Here is a 16,769-nt window from a genome sequence, read left to right as displayed (position 1 = left end):
TAAAGTCTCCTGTTAAGATGAAACAAGAAACCTGTGATTGGCAGAAAACCTGAAAGCCAAATTCAAACAGATACCTCTGTTATATTACGCAAGCTCTTATAGTATCATATTTATCACTGAAGACGAGGTAATGATTTATTTTAGGTTAAGATAATAACTACCAAATTTTCGTACTATTTTGAACCAAGCAAGGGTTTAAAATACGAACGTGAAGAAGCAAGGTGGAGGATGACAGATGAGAACATTTCTTAGTGGGCATAGCAGAGTGTTGGAAGAGACACGGGAGTGGGTTCTCTGAGTACGGGTGAGATGCGGAATGGCGGCGGCAGCCAGGAGTTTGTTGGCACACTCCGGCAAATGAGATTGGTGTTATCATCGCTGATGGTGCATCCAGTGGCCCGGTATTAAGAGCTAATTCTGCCGTAGCGTCACCTACGTTGCAGGGATTAGATGGGCCCTACTTTCAGTAGAAGATATGGCTGTCGTCTGCTGCTGCTCATAAAGGAAAGGATCACCACCTTCTTGTAAAGTGAACCATGTGCCACCAAAAACTTCCTGGAAGGACGTTCTTGTTCACTGATTTTAACGCTACTGCAATGCTTTAGAATATCATTTGAGTAAGCTATTATTTTTGCAAGGAATATATTAGTGACAAAAAATACTCGAACCATTGAGCTGTTATCTCCAAAGTCATTATAAATTACTGGCTCCGCCACAACTGTAAACTTTCTTCCGGAGAATTTAGTGGGGAGCGATATCAGAGAAGGTAAGGAGCTTAAGGAGCTGCCTGGCGTCATCCCGCTGAAAGTGATATGAAGGTATCATAAGTAAGTGCATCTTCGAGCTACACAGAAGGGTAACCGGCACAATTTTAAACTGTAGAATTAAATCGCCAATTACCTTTTGCGTTATTTATTTTGTCACTGTTACGATTTGTTGTTAGAACATATTATTTGCTTCGTTATTAACGCATTACTGAAATTGGTAAGGACCTGTCAATGTTTTCCATGTACCTGTTCGGCTCCAGTTCTTCCATTGAGTTGCGAGTCGCCTTTCAGCATCATTGCTTAAAGCATTGTGTTCAGAGTTCAGGTTAATGCGTAAATAGGTAAACTACTGGTGATGGCAGCACAGCATGTTCCCAGGTGCGAAGAGTTTTTTGCACACAGTGTCTATGTAGCTACGCATTTATATCGTCAGTGGATCTGGTCTGACAGTGCAGATGGCGTGTTATTGGACTGGGCGCAACATAATACAAAATTGGCCATGTGTAGATAGGATTCGCACTCTAAGGGTTCTGCACAAACTTAATTATGTATACAGACAGTTCATCCGTCCTGGGAACCGAGAATCTTGACGATTATTGTCCGTTATCGACATTGATACTGACAAGATATATGCTCTAGGAATTCCAAGACTTTCGAGAATGTTTCAAGTTTGAAGTCGGATAACAAATGACAAAAGAAATACATTTTTCGTGTGAAATAATAACAAATTAACATTTTTTGGATTTTTTATTTACTTGTACTGTGAAACCTCGCTTCTTACCAAATTTCATGGTAAGTACCCTATAGATTTCGCTGTTGAGTTTGCGAGTATCAAAAGAGACGATAGCATCCGACATAAATTACAACTTGGTTTGTCTGCTCGTTCCTGAGAAACGGGCCTTAACGGACGGACGGACAGACAGGCAGTCGGATAACAAATGACAATTTTTTTTCGTTTCGGTTTTCTACGTTACTTGTACTGTGAAACCTTGCTTCTTGCCAAATTCACTATTCTATGTCAAGGGGAAGTACCTTATAGGTTTCCATGGGTAAGTGACATAAATGGCCACATCTTTTGACTGTGTGAGCTTAGAAGATTGAGTTTTTTACACGATAAGAGACCGTACATGTGACACCAATTTGAAATCTTTACGTCGATCCGTTCCTGAGAAAAAGGGTTTTTAATAGTCGGACGGACAGACAGACAACGGACAACGAAGTGATCCTATGAGAGAGGGATGGCCGCCTTGATTATACCCATGATCTGGTGTTTACTGACGAAACCCTGTGCAGTCTACCATATACATACTTCTTGAAATTTTAAATGAAACAAAATAGTTCGGTATACAGTGACGTAGTATTGTTATGTTGTTGGGAGGAAAAACATAAAATTGAAATTATTCTTACTGAATACTTATTCATATTAGTGTGAGCACTGAGGGTAAGTATCTTCCGCTAGATTAGCAAAGTCAGGTTTGTAGTTGGAAACTGCCAACCTTAACGAATCCAATGTATCAGCGTCTATCAAGCGGGAAAGGGGTTTACTTTTTCTTTGTTCAAAAATGGTTCAAATCCTCTGAGCAATGTGGGACTTAACATCTGAGGTCATCAGTTTCCTAGAACTTACAACTTCTTAAACCTAACTAACCTAAGGACATCACACACATCCATGCCCGAGGCAGGATTCGAACCTGCGACCGTAGCGGTCGCGTGGTTCCAGACTGAAGCGCCTAAAACCGCTCCGCCACAACGGCGGGCGTTTGTTCTAAGTAGGAGAATGCTGATTCACATAAATATGTTTAACCAAAACACGAAGCAGTTTTTCAACACATTTCTTTCTAATTTGGATATTTCTCGTTGGAAACCAATGTTCAACAATCTAGACCAAAGGATGACGTTGCTTTTAGAAATAGGTCGCAGTGCAGAGTAATAATTTCGTTTTTCAGTACAATATGGTCCATTTGAAATTGTAAGTAGGCTGTTTAGGTTTTCTTATTGGTAACGCCGCTTAGTGCTCGGTATGAAAATTCACTGGCTGTGCTGTGCGCAGTGGCTAGTTTGCATTGTTGTCTGCCATTGTAGTGTTGGGCAGCGGCAGCTGGATGCTAACAGCGCGTAGCGTTGCGCAGTTGGAGGTGAGCCGCCAGCAGTGGTGGACGTGGGGAGAGAGATGGCGGAGTTTTGAAATGTGTAAGAATTGGTGTCATGAACTGATATATATATTATGACTATAAAGGTAAATACATTGTTTGTTCCCTATTAAAATCTTTCATTTGCTAACTGTGCCTATCAGTAGTTAGTGACTTCCGTAGTTTGAATCTTTTATTTAGCTGGCAGTAGTGGCGCTCGCTGTATTGCAGTAGTTCGAGTAACGAAGATTTTTGTGAGGTAAGTGATTTGTGAAACGTATAGGTTAATGTTAGTCAGGGCCATTCTTTCGTAGGGATTTTTGGAAGTCAGATTGCGTTGCGCTAAAACTATTGTGTTTCAGTTTAAGCACAGTCTTGTATAAATTTTTCAAAGGGGACGTTTCAAAATGTATCTGCAAATATTTGTAGCCATTTGTAGCCATTTCATAGATGTCACTATGATGAATGGACTTATCAAACGGATAACTGATGAATTCCACCAAGTTCTTAGTTTTTTTCAAATCACTAAAGCGAATTTTGGAGTCTGATACTGCCTTAATTTCTGCCTTGTACTTGTCAAGAATGAAATTGTAGGTAGTATGTTTTTCCACATGATCCTTGATGTTTACAAATAGTTGAAATTTTTTCTTCTCGATGCCAACTGTCACAGACTCTGACTCTGGAATGCTGCACTAGAACTCATCATTTCTGCTACTGTTTTATTCTTGCCTTTTAATTCCAGGTTTAATGTGCTCAGTTTACCGGTAAATTCTGCTAAAAATGCTAAATGACATTGCCAGTCTAAATTACGCTTCACTCTTCAAGAAACTGTATTATTTCGTCGAATAGAGCCCGAAATCTTTGCAACAACTTGCTTCGACTCAGCCACGTCACGTCATTGTGCAGTGCCAAACCTAGTTCCTTCTCATCTAATTGCTGCTTAAAGAGCTGCCTTTGGAGAGATTCTCCTTTTAGGGAATTTACAGTCTTTGACGCAAATATTCGTATAATAATAACAGTAGAGATATCCTGCCACTAAATGTGCATTAAATTTATTTTCGTAATGATGGCATATAGTTCGCGGGTGAACATTATTTCTAATTTTTTATTAAACTACGCTTTTGGTCAAGTTGGATGATTTAGGGCAGCGGGGGGATTTCGGCCAGTATGATTTATCCCGTCTCTCCCGCTGCATAGCAACGAATTGTCTGTCACCACGCTCTGCTTGTTTTAGGCACGAGATTGTATTTCCCGCGTTTCGCAACTTATACGTTGGCTCGGTTGTTTACCTACATAATGATCTGACGAACAGTTTGACTGTTGAGAGTTCACGCAGTATTATGAAGCGGAAACTGTCTGTCGTTGCGGCCGGTGGAGAAGTATTGTAGCTGCAGTTGTCTACATCAGTAGCCTACGGCACTGCCACAATTACTGTACAAGTTTGTCAAGATTTTCATGTACAGTTATAAAATAACGGACGTTTTTATAAAACCCTTTTTCTCAGGAACGGATTGACGTAAAGACTTCAAATTGGTGTCACATATTAAGGTCTATGGCCTCTTATCGTGTAAAAAACTCAATCTTTTAAGCTAACACAGTCAAAAGATGTGGCCATTTATGTCACTTACCCATGGAAACCTATAAGGTACTTCCCCTTGACCTAGAATAGTGAATTTGGCAAGAAGCAAGGTTTCACAGTACAGGTAACGTAGAAAACCGAAACGAAAAAAAAATTGTCATTTGTTATACGACTGCCTGTCTGTCCGTCAGTCCGTTAAGGCCCGTTTCTCAGGAACGAGCAGACAAACCAAGTTGTAATTTATGTCGGATGCTATTGTCTCTTGGAGGTGTAATAAATGTAAGCTTCTAAGTCAATACACTTAAACATGCGGCCATTTATGTCACCTGTTTTGATACTCGCAAACTCAACAGCGAAATCTATAGGGTACTTACCACTGACCTAGTATCATGAAATTTGGTGAGAAGCAAGGTTTCGCAATACAAGCAAAGAAAAAATCCGAAAAATGTTAATTTTTAATTATTTCACACGAAAAATGTATTTCTTTTGTCATTTGTTATTCGACTTCAAACTTTAAACATTCTCGAAAGTATTGAAATTCCTGGAACAGATATCTTGCCAGTATCAATGTCGATGTGTGGGATGATTTTATTACACATGCACCCCACCACTTCTGTAGCAAACAATGCAATCCAACAAGACATGTGAACGTTATGGTAAAAATAATCTCAAAACATTTCGAAATCACCGTTTGACGTAGTAGCTGCGTAATTCGCTTGATCCAAAGAGTGCAATAATACTGAAATTATTATCTTACTTTATTTGATGAACCTTCCGGAACATTTCCTTCTTCGTTCAGCTTTTGTCTTCAACCGAGTATCCATAGCATATGAGGCGCGATGCAGAGTCAAATCCTGATTTACATGGGTTGTCGTTGACGTCGTAACTTCGTTCAGCTTTTGTCTTCAACCGAGTATCCATAGCATATGAGGCGCGATGCAGAGTCAAATCCTGATTTACATGGGTTGTCGTTGACGTCGTAACTTCGCTAGTCCCTGTAGTCAACTGATAGACTGACACCACCCCACGCTCACGTCCCACACGCTTCCCGCCTACTTCGATCGCGGGCCGAAAACGAAAGACAGCTACTGTGCGGAAGATAGGATAAATAACTTCACGGGACGGCGATTGATAAACGGAACAAGATTATGCGCGGGGCAGTTGATCATTACGTTGCACACTTTGGCGTATGTGTTTTTTACATATAAGTATTATTATTAGGTATTTTAAACTTAAATGTTTTTCGGATAGTCACGATCGACTGGACTAATAGCAGCGATCGACCTGTCGATCGCGATCGACTGATTGGCCATCCCTGCCAGAAGGATTCCAATTTTAGCGGCTGAGATACGGAACCCTAAAAATCAAGTCCGATAGCCGAAAAATTGTTGGAACGAGAAGAAAAAGACAGTTTATTGACAAATGATGCTTGGATGATGGTAGTGTCTTGATGTAAATATCCCATGTGGCACATGTGACTGACGACAGGGGGCGCTGTAGCCTGTTGCAGTAGGTAATAAGATCTTGCGAAGGTGAGCGAAGTACTGGCGCGTGTATCTTTGGCTTCGCGTGGGTTCTGTATGCAGATAAATGTCGCCAGTTCCACTTGTCGTATACGACACGTGGGAAGTGATGAGGATAAGTCCGGAAAGACTGAAAAGGCTACAAATTGTTATATATGTATTCCTGAATTTATACTCCACATGAAGGCCAGTTATAATTAAATTGTTATAACATACTAAAGCCAAAAGTAATTAACATAAACGTTAACACAGTAAAAGAGAAATACACTATTAAGTACAATTAATTTAAATTTGTTTTTCCTTTCTGACATTGCCAGGCAGTTATACTACTATTAATCACCTGAATATTCTGAGTGACATGCCCAGACGTATTATATTGGTTGCTACAGCAACATATGCGAAACCCCTGACTACAACGATTAATCGCCAGAAACTACAACACATGACTGAAAAATAGCCCAATATGGGTCACGCAATACGCATATACTCGAACCTATCAGCTGTGGAAACCACAACTTCCTTGTGGGACGGAATTAGGAGCGGGGACGGTATTAGGTCCCCTTACCTTGCCCATTGGTAAGTGTACTTGTAGTATTGGTGTTGAGTTAGGGCGAGAGGAGCGACTGACCAGCGTGCCGGAGGTGGGCCGGTAGAAGCCGAGCAGCAGAGGCACTGGCAGCGAGCGGCCGCAGCCCGGGGGCCCCACCAGCGCCACGCTCTGCCCTTCACGCAGCTGCAGGGAGAACTCGCGCAGCTGCGGCGGGCCCGGCCGGAACCCCACCTTGTAGAACCGGATGTTGCCTCGCATACTCTGCCGCACAACAAGCATTACACACATCTCACTGAAACCGACAAGCAGTGTCTTGTCAAAATTCGTAATGTGTTAAAATACAGTAGGCCTCCACAAGAAAATTTACCCACTATTAGTTCACACATTGTTAAACATTTCACTTATATTAACCAGGATCAGAAAGCAATGTACAATAATTTTTTTCTCTACGGCTATTGCAGCTGGAATGTTGAAATTTCGCGACGATATACACCCATCAAAAAAAGTTTTCATCCCGGTTCCCAGAACTCCTGAAGATAGACGTTGATTGTGTATATTGTATCACAGGCACAGTCCCTTTGACTTTTCAGAGATGTCACAAAACCAATCCAGTGATGTAAACAACCATGCATGAGCAGCGCCTATAAGACGGAGGGGTCCAACAGCCGATCAGTTCCAGTCATTCCACCAGGAAGGAGGTACACGGCTCGTGTTGTCTGTCGTTCAACCATGCCTAGACGGTCAACACCGCGGTACGATCGCGTCCGCATTGTTACTTTGTGCCAGGAAGGGCTCTCAACAAGGGAAGTGTCCAGGCGTCTCCTAGTGAACCAAAGCGAAGTTTTTCGGACATGGAGGAGATACACAGAGACAGGAACTCTCGATGAAATGCCTCGCTCAGGCCGTCCACTATTGCAGAGGATGACCGCTACCTACGAATTATGCCTCGGAGGAAACTTGATAGCAACGCCACCGTCTTGAATAATGCTTTCCGAGCAGCCACAGGACGTCGTGTCACGACTCAAACTGTGCGCAGTAGGCTGCTTGATGCGCAACTTCACTCTCGACATCCATGACGAGGTCCATCTTTGCAACCACGACACCATGCAGCGCGGTACAGATGGGTCCACCAACATGTCGAATGGACCGCTCTGGATTGAAACCACGTTCTCTTCACCGATGAGTGTAGCATATGCCTTCAACCAGACAATCGTCGAAGACGTATTTGGAGGCAACCCGATCAGGCTGAACGCCTTAGACACACTGTCCAGCGATTGCATCAACGTGGAGGTTTCCTGCTGTTTTGGGGTGGCATTAAATGGGGTTGACGTACGCCGTTGGTGGTCATGGAAGGCGTCCTAACGGCTGTACGATACGTGAATGCCATTCTTTGACCGATAGTGCAACCATATCGACATCATATTGGCGAAGCATTCGTCTTCATGGCCCACAATTCGCGCCCCCGTCGTACAAATCTTGTGAATAACTTTCTTCAGGATAACGACATCGCTCGACTAGAGTGGACAGCATGTTCTCAAGACACGAACCGTATCGAACATGCCTGGGATTGATTGACAAGGGCTGCTTATGGACAACCTGACCCTCCAGCCACTCTGAGGGATCTATGCCGAATCGCTGTTGAGGAGCGGGACAATCTGGACCAATAGCGCCTTGATGAATTTATGGATAGTATGCCACGACGAATACATGCATGTATCAGTGCAAGAGGACGTGCTACTGGGTATTAAGGTAACGGTGTGTACAGCAATCTTGACCACCACCTCTTAAGCTCTCGCTCTATGGTGGTACAACATGCAATGTGTGGTTTTCATGAGCAATAAAAAGGGCGGAAATGATGTTTATGTTGATCTCTATTCCAGTTTTCTGTACAGGTTCCATAACTCTCGGAACCGAGGTGATGCTACATAGGGTATTTTGTTTTCGTGTCTTTCAAGAGAAGCCGGAACTACGAAACAAACATGACGCGCATGTTACTGTCGTCAACTTGGGAAGAGCAGCAAAGTGTAGTTCGTTATTTGTGGGGAAAAGGGCGCAACCGAGTGAAATTCACAGGGACATGCTTGGCGTGTATGTGGCGACTGTATGGAGCGTAGCAATGTTTGCAGGCGGTGGACATTGGCCATGTAACCCTTAGCGATTCGTGATGCTCCAGCTGGCCGGCAACAGCTGCATCCCGCATAATGTTGGAGCCGTTGAGGCAGCAAATTTGAATGCCCAACATGTAAAACTGCGAACCTTATCACAGAAGTCAACATTTCATATGGTGCTGTGTACGACAATATTCATAACGCATTGAAATTAGTGACTACTGGGTGCCTAAGAACCTGACAGACAAACACAAGGGACAGCGAATGGTGACAATCTTGGTTCACTGGACTCATTACACTGCAGGAGGGCATGCCCTACTGAAAGGAATCGTCACTGGTGACGAGTCTTAGGCATACCACTAAACGCCCAAAACAAAGCAGGGCTCTGTAGAGTGGAAATATGCTGGTTCCCCAGTACAAAAAAAAAAAAGTCCAAAATGACTCAGTCTGCTACAGAATGCTCGCGACACTGTTGTGGCATATGTATGGTTGTTACTGTGGTACTGGTCGACTTCGTTGAACACAGGACCACTGTGAATGCTGCAGCCTACATTAAAACTTTGGTCAAGTTCCGTCACGCCTTTCGTGACAAACGCCATAACATTCATGCTGACAGAGTCAAATTTCTTCATGTCAATGCTCGTCCCCTTGTTGCTGCTCCTTCTGGTGAGAAAACCGCCAAATTCGGTGGGGGGGTGGGGGGGGGGGGAGGGGGTGTAGGGTGAGGGTGGGCGGGTGCTCCAACATCTACCATAGAGTCCGGTCCTTGCACCGTCAGACTTTCATCCCTTTGGTAATATGAAGAAATTCCTGGCCGGCCAACGCTTTGCAACAAATTTGGAAGTGAAATCAGCAGTTCACGGATGACTATACTCCAAAGAAACGGACTGCTATGAACACGGCATATTGATATTGATACTGATACCGCAATTGGACAAATGTGTTGAGAATGTTGGTGACTGCGTACAAAGTAGATAAAATCATTTATGATCTTTTCTTTTGTTGCGTATTAAACCTTTTTTGCATTACTTTCCAATCAGAAATATACTTTATATGTTTGAAATGACTAAAAACACCTTCTAAGCGACGCTAACGGGCCGAACTGCAGACCAGATTCCAACTGCCTGTGTCTAGAGTAGTGGCAACACATGAAGCTATGATTTATTCATGTAGTTAGTTCACTGTAGATGTTTTGCGTTGATACGTCATCCTTGATGATCCCCCGTGGGTGGAAGTCCATAGATGATAAATCAGGAGTGCCAGGTGAGTACTCACCAGGACCTCTTCAGCCTAGGTCCATGTAGTATGTCATCCACATACAACTTGACAGTTCTATGGTAGCAAAGTAGGGATCTGTCTTGTAGCATGTAAAATATTTCATATATATACAAGGCCTGAATAGTAGGCATAATCCTTGTCTGAAGAACTCAAGACACACTATGCAAAAAAATTACGTAAAATGATGTTTGTTTGTTGGGCGCTCAACTGCGCAGTCATCAGCGCCCCTACAAAGTCCCAATTTTTTCACAGTGCAATCTATCCACTGCCACGAATGATGATGAAATGATGAGGACCACACAAACACCCAGTCCACGGGCAGAGAAAATCCCCAACCCGGCCGGGAATCGAAACAGAGACCCCATGATCCAGAGGAAGAAAATTACGAAAAAGAACAACACTTTACAAATTCGGTATCCAGGGAAGAGAGTTAAGTTTACTGTCATGCTATATGTAGGACGTCAGACGAAATCGAACACATATTTCGAAAGAGCAACATACATGGCCCAGTCACATTAATTTGACCACCATCTATGTTCGACGTCACCGTGCAATGAACCAGTCGCAGATGGCAGGAGGCAGCACGAACAGTGTATAAAATGTGTTGGGGGATATGGAAAACAGTGCAGTCATTGTTGTGATGCGGAAACGGAGCGTTTTATCTCACTCCAGAAGGGCATGACCATTGGATATTGGGCCAAGGATGGAAGCATTTCCGAAACGGCTAAGTTTGTAAACTGTTTGCATGTCACCATGGTTAAAGTGTACCATGAATGGCAAAATGGTGCTTCCGAAACTTGCGTCGAGGGAACTGTAGTGCACCATGGGCCACAAACAGCAGGGGTGAACAACAGCTGTGAAGATGTGTACGGGCGAACAGACGTGTCACTGTTGAGTAACAGCCCACCCAGATGAATCAAGGGGCTACCAACAGTGTCTCCTCAATGCCTGTTCAGCGATTACTGCTGCGTATGGACCTCGTAGGAGGCACCTGGTTCATGTGGCCATGCTGTGTGCTGTACATCAGCGACAAAGGCTGGAATTCGCACGCCAGTATCGTAACTGGACGACCACAGAGTGGCGACAGGTGGCCTTTTCAGATGAGTCAAGTTTTATGCTCCATCAAACAGATGGCCGTTGGCGTGTAGGGCCCTGCAACAATCAGCGAATGGTTCTAGGTTGGAGGAGGGAGCTATATGATATAGGAAATGTTTTTGTGCCCCCCCTCCCCTGGGTGATATAGTCACTCTGGAAGGAACGATGTGAAAGTTTCTTATATATATTTTTAGCTCGTGTTGGTAAGTGTCAAGTTGGTACCCAGGAAATGTGTGGTATCAAGAACAGTGCAGGGCAACAGAACTTTGTGAAAATTTTATATTTGAACGGAAATATGTGGAGTTCGTGTTATACAATGCGAAATCCAGACTAGCTGGTACATCAAACAATTCGTCTGAGAGAAAGCAATCCATTTTCCACGAAATTTACATATGCCATCTGTCGGCGAAACAAAATGACTCAGATTAAAATGTTGGCTCTGAATATTGCTAATATTTGTAATTAGTCTTGCAAGCATCTGAAAGGTGGCTTTCATTTGTGACGTTCATTTCGCAGATTATTCTGCATTTTTGAAGTAAATAAACCCATATAATGGTTAATTAGTCTTATTAGATGGATTAGAAAGAGAGATACATGATGATTAAACACATGTCTGAAATAGTACGGGCTTTGGCAATGATAATATTTAATTGCATGCTGTAGGTGTAAGCAAAGTAAATTTTCCCAGTGGAGGCGAGGAGTGGTAGGGGGCAGCCGGGGAGATGAAGGCCGGCGAGCGCCGGAAGAGCATTGTGCAGGGGCTAGGGGTCCCAGGGGATGCGGCCACTGACCGGCAAGCATAAAAAGGAACACCGCCGGGTGCCAGGTGAGAGAGAGAGGGGAAACGTCGAGCAGACAGAGTGTGTCCAATGTACGCGCTGGCGCCGCCAGGTCGCGCGCTGTTTCAGCGGCAAATGGGCTGAGCTCTGATTGGGCAGTTCATAAGAAAGCGCGGGAGACGCTGAGGGTCAACGCCCGCTGTTTGAACAGAGAAATTTTTGGATAGATGGAGAAATTGTATCACTCCGCGAGGGAGATGTGGGAGGCCTTTGCAGCGTCGGGATTGGCTGATTAGAGTTTGGGGGCAAGATTGTCGCAAGAGCATCGGGCAGAGTGAGTCAAGGGGAGAGTGTCTTGTGCCGTGAAAGCCGACAGTCGCAAAGTTCGGTAGCTCTGAGATAGGGACTTAGATTCTGAATACTGTGCTGTGTATGATCTAGACTCTAGAGTCTGCAGCTGACAGCGTCCACGATAATTGCTTGCAGTTGATTCCGCCTTATAGGCTGGCAGTCACCATTGAACGTAGTCAACCAGTGCACAAAGCTATCATACTGGTATTGCACGTTAGTACAAGACACACTGAGCTGCACCTTAAAGGTTGTTGAGCCAGTCTTGAAAGCGTTGTATACCACTTAGTGGAAATATAGGGCTTGTGGTATTAGCAGTTTCTGAATAGTTTATTCTGCTCAAGATATTTGAGAGACTTATCTTAATTCAGCGACTTCGCAGCTGCAGTCGTCGCCACAGCAGTATCGACGGAGCCAGAACGCTGGTAGACGGTATTGTAAAACTTGCAGCAGTTGTTGGAACGTGTTCTTGCCATCCACTGAGCATCCGTGCAGTTTTGCTTACGATTCGTTATTGGTTATTTGTCTTTTTGCATGTTGTTTGGTTTGTTTCTTGGTGGTGGTGTCTGAAGTACGTATTATTTCAGACACAAAAGAGATTATAGGAACGCAGTCAGATCGCATTTACCATTTGATTATCCAGGTGCAATATTAAATCTCACTTCACATCTACTTAACATTAAGAGCTGAGAGCCAATATTACCAGTGTAGTGTACCTAAAAACAGTGTACAATTTGTTTAATTTGTTTTCATTCATGATTTGTTCAATATGATCTAATTTCTATCGTGAGACAATTTACAATAAATACAAGTTATTTACAATATCGCTTTTGATTCAGCAGTAGTGGTAGTTAGCCGTCACTGTCCCATTAATATATTTTATTCATGTTTAATAGCGGGCACTACCCCAATGAGTCCTCCACATTCACTGTACCAGAACTGTTATTGTAATTACACAGCAAACGAACATAAAAATTAACGCATCTGACTCTCCGATAAAACTGCTTGAAAATTCATAACATAGCACTTTACTGAAATTGTCTACTAGCATTAGGACTTTTAAATGATATATGATTTTCACCTACACACTCTGAAAATCGCTGTGCCGTACAGTGTACATGAACTTTGATGGTAATTAACTTTGTTGGTCTACCCACAGACGCTCATCTGCTCTGCAACTTGTTGCTATTAGAAATAATGATGTAACTGTCAAAAATCAAATTTAATTTGCCATACTTGGAATGTGCAATGCAAGATAGTATCTTACAATTTTCATAAAATGGTTCTCGGTACAGAACTCACGTTGTGCAACGTGGGCGTGCAAACAGAATCATGAAAGTAAAAATGAAAATGGGGAACTAATCTCAGCAACTGATAAATGAGAACAAAGAATCTAAGTTTAACTATTAATTAACTATTCATTAAGCATTGAGAACAATACCCCTGTGGGGATGTAGTACCACTGGCCCTCCCCCCAATAATAGTGCTGCCTTAAAGCAGCAAGAAGAAAGTTATCTTTGCCAGATCAGCCCTCTGTAGTATGTGTTCTATGCTACACGCATTGTTTATATGCTGCGAGAATAAAAGTATTCATAGTAATTACCACTCCCACTACCTACACTCCGTTATTTTCTTTTCAACCACGCCGGGAAATACCGAGTTATACTCGGGCCGGCACGCTGATCACAATTGGATACTAACTTCACGCAGCGAAGAATACACCCCATGACGGTGCTTCATCACCTCTCATCACTAGAGACGATTTATTTGTGCATCTATGTGGTGTTCTCGCCGATTTCCAAACGATATAAACAGTGCAACTGTGGTTCTCGAACGTCCGATAATGTTCCCATTGTTTCAACAACAGCCAAACGAGGGCATCGTTACCTCTCGCCAAACAGACGAACACTGAATCGCAAATCATGTACTATATTAGCAGTGAATGTGGTGAGACGAAGCCTGCCACTCCCTTCATTAACTGTGCTATATCAGTAGTGATCATACACGGTGACCAGTAGTTGTTTGCTGCCGTCCCCACCTCCCACCTCACCATTGCTAGTTACGTACCTATCAGAGACATTGTTAATGAACTACACCACACTCATTTTCATTCGAATTACTCAGCGCGTATCGACATTCCCCTACCCCCATGAACCATGGACCTTGCCGCTGGTGGGGAGGCTTGCGTGCCTCAGCGATACAGACGGCCGTACCGTAGGTGCAACCACAACGGAGGGGTATCTGTTGAGAGGCCAGACAAACGTGTGGTTCCTGAATAGGGGCAGCAGCCTATTCAGTAGTTGCAGGGGCAACAGTCTGGATGACTGACTGATCTGGCCTTGCAACACTAACCAAAACGGCCTTGCTGTGCTGGTACTGCGAACGGCTGAAAGCGAGGGGAAACTACAGCTGTAATTTTTCCCGAAGGCATGCAGCTTTACTGTATGGTTAAATGATGATGGCGTCCTCTTGGGTAAAATATTCCGGAGGTAAAATAGTCCCCCATTCGGATCTCTGGGCGGGGACTACTCAAGAGGACGTCGTTATCAGGAGAAAGAAAACTGGCATTCTACGGATGGGAGCGAGGTATGTCAGATTCCTTAATCGGACAGGTAGGTTAGAAAATTTAAAAAGGAAAGTGGATAGGTTAAAGTTAGATATAGTGGGAATTAGTGAATTACGGTGGCAGGAGGAACAAGACTTTTGGTCAGGTGAAAACAGGGTTATAAATACAAAATCAAATAGGGGTAATGCAGGAATAGGTTTCATAATGAATAAAAAAATAGGAGTGCGGGTAAGCTACTACCAACAGCATAGTGAACGCATTATTGTGGACAAGATAGACACGAAGCCCATGCCTACTACAGTAGTACAAGTTTTTATGCCAACTAGCTCTGCAGATGATGAAGAAATTGATGAAATGTATGATGAAATAAAAGAAATTATTCAGATAGTGAAGGGAGACGAAAATTTAATAGTCATGGGTGACTGGAATTTGGTTGTAGGAAAAGGCAGAGGAGGAAACATAGTAGGTGAATATGGATTGGGGCTAAGAAATGAAAGAGGAAGCCGCCTAGTAGAATTTTGCACAGAGCACAACTTAATCATAGCTAACACTTGGTTCAAGAATCATAAAAGAAGTTTGTATACATGGAAGAATCCTGGAGATACTAGAACGTATCAGATAGATTATATACTGGTAAGACAGAGATTTAGGAACCAGGTTTTAAATTGTAAGATATTTACAGGGGCGGATGTGGACTCTGACCACAATCTATTGATTATGAACTGTAGGTTAAAAATGAAGAAACTGCAAAAAGGTGGGAATTTAAGGAGATGGGACCTTGATAAACTGACTAAACCAGAGGTTTTACAGAGTTTCAGGGAGAGCATAAGGGAACAATTGGCAGGAATGGGGGAAAGAAATGCGGTAGAAGAAGAATGGGCAGCTCTGAGGGATGAAGTACAGAAGGCAGCAGAGGATCAAGCAGGTAAAAAGACGAGGGCTAGTAGAAATCTTTGGGTAACAGAAGACATATTGAATTTAATTGATGAAAGGAGAAAATATAAAAACGCAGTCAATGAAGCAGGCAAAAGGGAATGCAAACGTCTCAAAAATGATATCGACAGTAAGTGCAAAATGGCTAAGCAGGGATGGCTAGAAGACAGATGTAAGGATGTAGAGGCTTATCTCACTAGGGGTAAGATAGATACTACCTACAGGAAAATTAAAGAGACCTTTGGAGAAAAGAGGACCACTTGTATGAATATTAAGAGCTCAGATGGAAACCCAGTTCTAAGCAAAGAAGGGAAAGCAGAAAGGTGGAAGGAGTATATAGAGGGTCTATACAAGGGCGATGTACTTGAGGACAATATTTTGGAAATGGAAGAGGATGTAGATGAAGATGAAATGGGAGATACGATACTGCGTGAAGAGTTTGACAGAGCACTGAAAGACCTAAGTCGAAACAAGGCCCCGGGAGTAGACAACATTCCACTGGAACTACTGACGGCCTTGGGAGAGCCAGTCCTGACAAAACTCTACCATCTGGTGAGCAAGATGTATGAGACAGGCGAAATACCCTCAGACTTCAAGAAGAATGTAATAATTCCAATCCCAAAGAAAGCAGGTGTTTACAGATGTGAAAATTACCGAACTATCAGTTTAATAAGTCACAGCTGCAAAATACTAACGCGAATTCCTTACAGACCAATGGAAAAACTGGTAGAAGGCGAAGATCAGTTTGGATTCCGCAGAAATATTGGAACACGTGAGGCAATACTGACCCTATGACTTATCTTAGAAGCCAGATTAAGGAAAGGGAAACCTACATTTCTAGCATTTGTGGACTTAGAGAAAGATTTTGACAATGTTGACTAGAATACTCTCTATCAAATTCTAAAGGTGGCAGGGGTAAAATACAGGGAGCGAAAGGCTATTTACAATTTGTACAGAAACCAGATGGCAGTTATAAGAGTCGAGGGACATGAAAGGGAATCAGCGGTTGGGAAGGGAGTGAGACAGGGTTGTAGCCTGTCCCCGATGTTATTCAATCTGTATATTGAGCAAGCAGTAAAGGAAACAAAAGAAAAATTCGGAGTAGGTATTAAAG

General features: G+C 43.1%; 1 protein-coding gene across 1 annotated transcript in view; it reads right to left on the bottom strand.

Annotated features, from left to right (window-relative positions):
• Window positions 1–432: 432 nt before the first annotated feature.
• Window positions 433–16,769, bottom strand: part of LOC126355531 (ATP-binding cassette sub-family B member 5-like) — a 188,199-nt gene continuing 171,862 nt past the window's right edge. The window contains exons 12-13 of the mRNA XM_050005875.1: window positions 6,564–6,809; window positions 433–555 (exon numbers count right to left, since the gene is read on the bottom strand). Coding sequence (XP_049861832.1) covers window positions 433–555; window positions 6,564–6,809 — 369 coding nt within the window. The remainder of the gene's footprint in view (window positions 556–6,563; window positions 6,810–16,769) is intronic.

This window comes from Schistocerca gregaria, chromosome 3 (genome assembly GCF_023897955.1).
Source record: "Schistocerca gregaria isolate iqSchGreg1 chromosome 3, iqSchGreg1.2, whole genome shotgun sequence".
Lineage (NCBI taxonomy): Eukaryota > Metazoa > Arthropoda > Insecta > Orthoptera > Acrididae > Schistocerca > Schistocerca gregaria.
The sequence above is the reverse complement of the archived record's forward strand: the minus strand, read 5'-3'. Positions and strand labels throughout refer to the sequence as shown.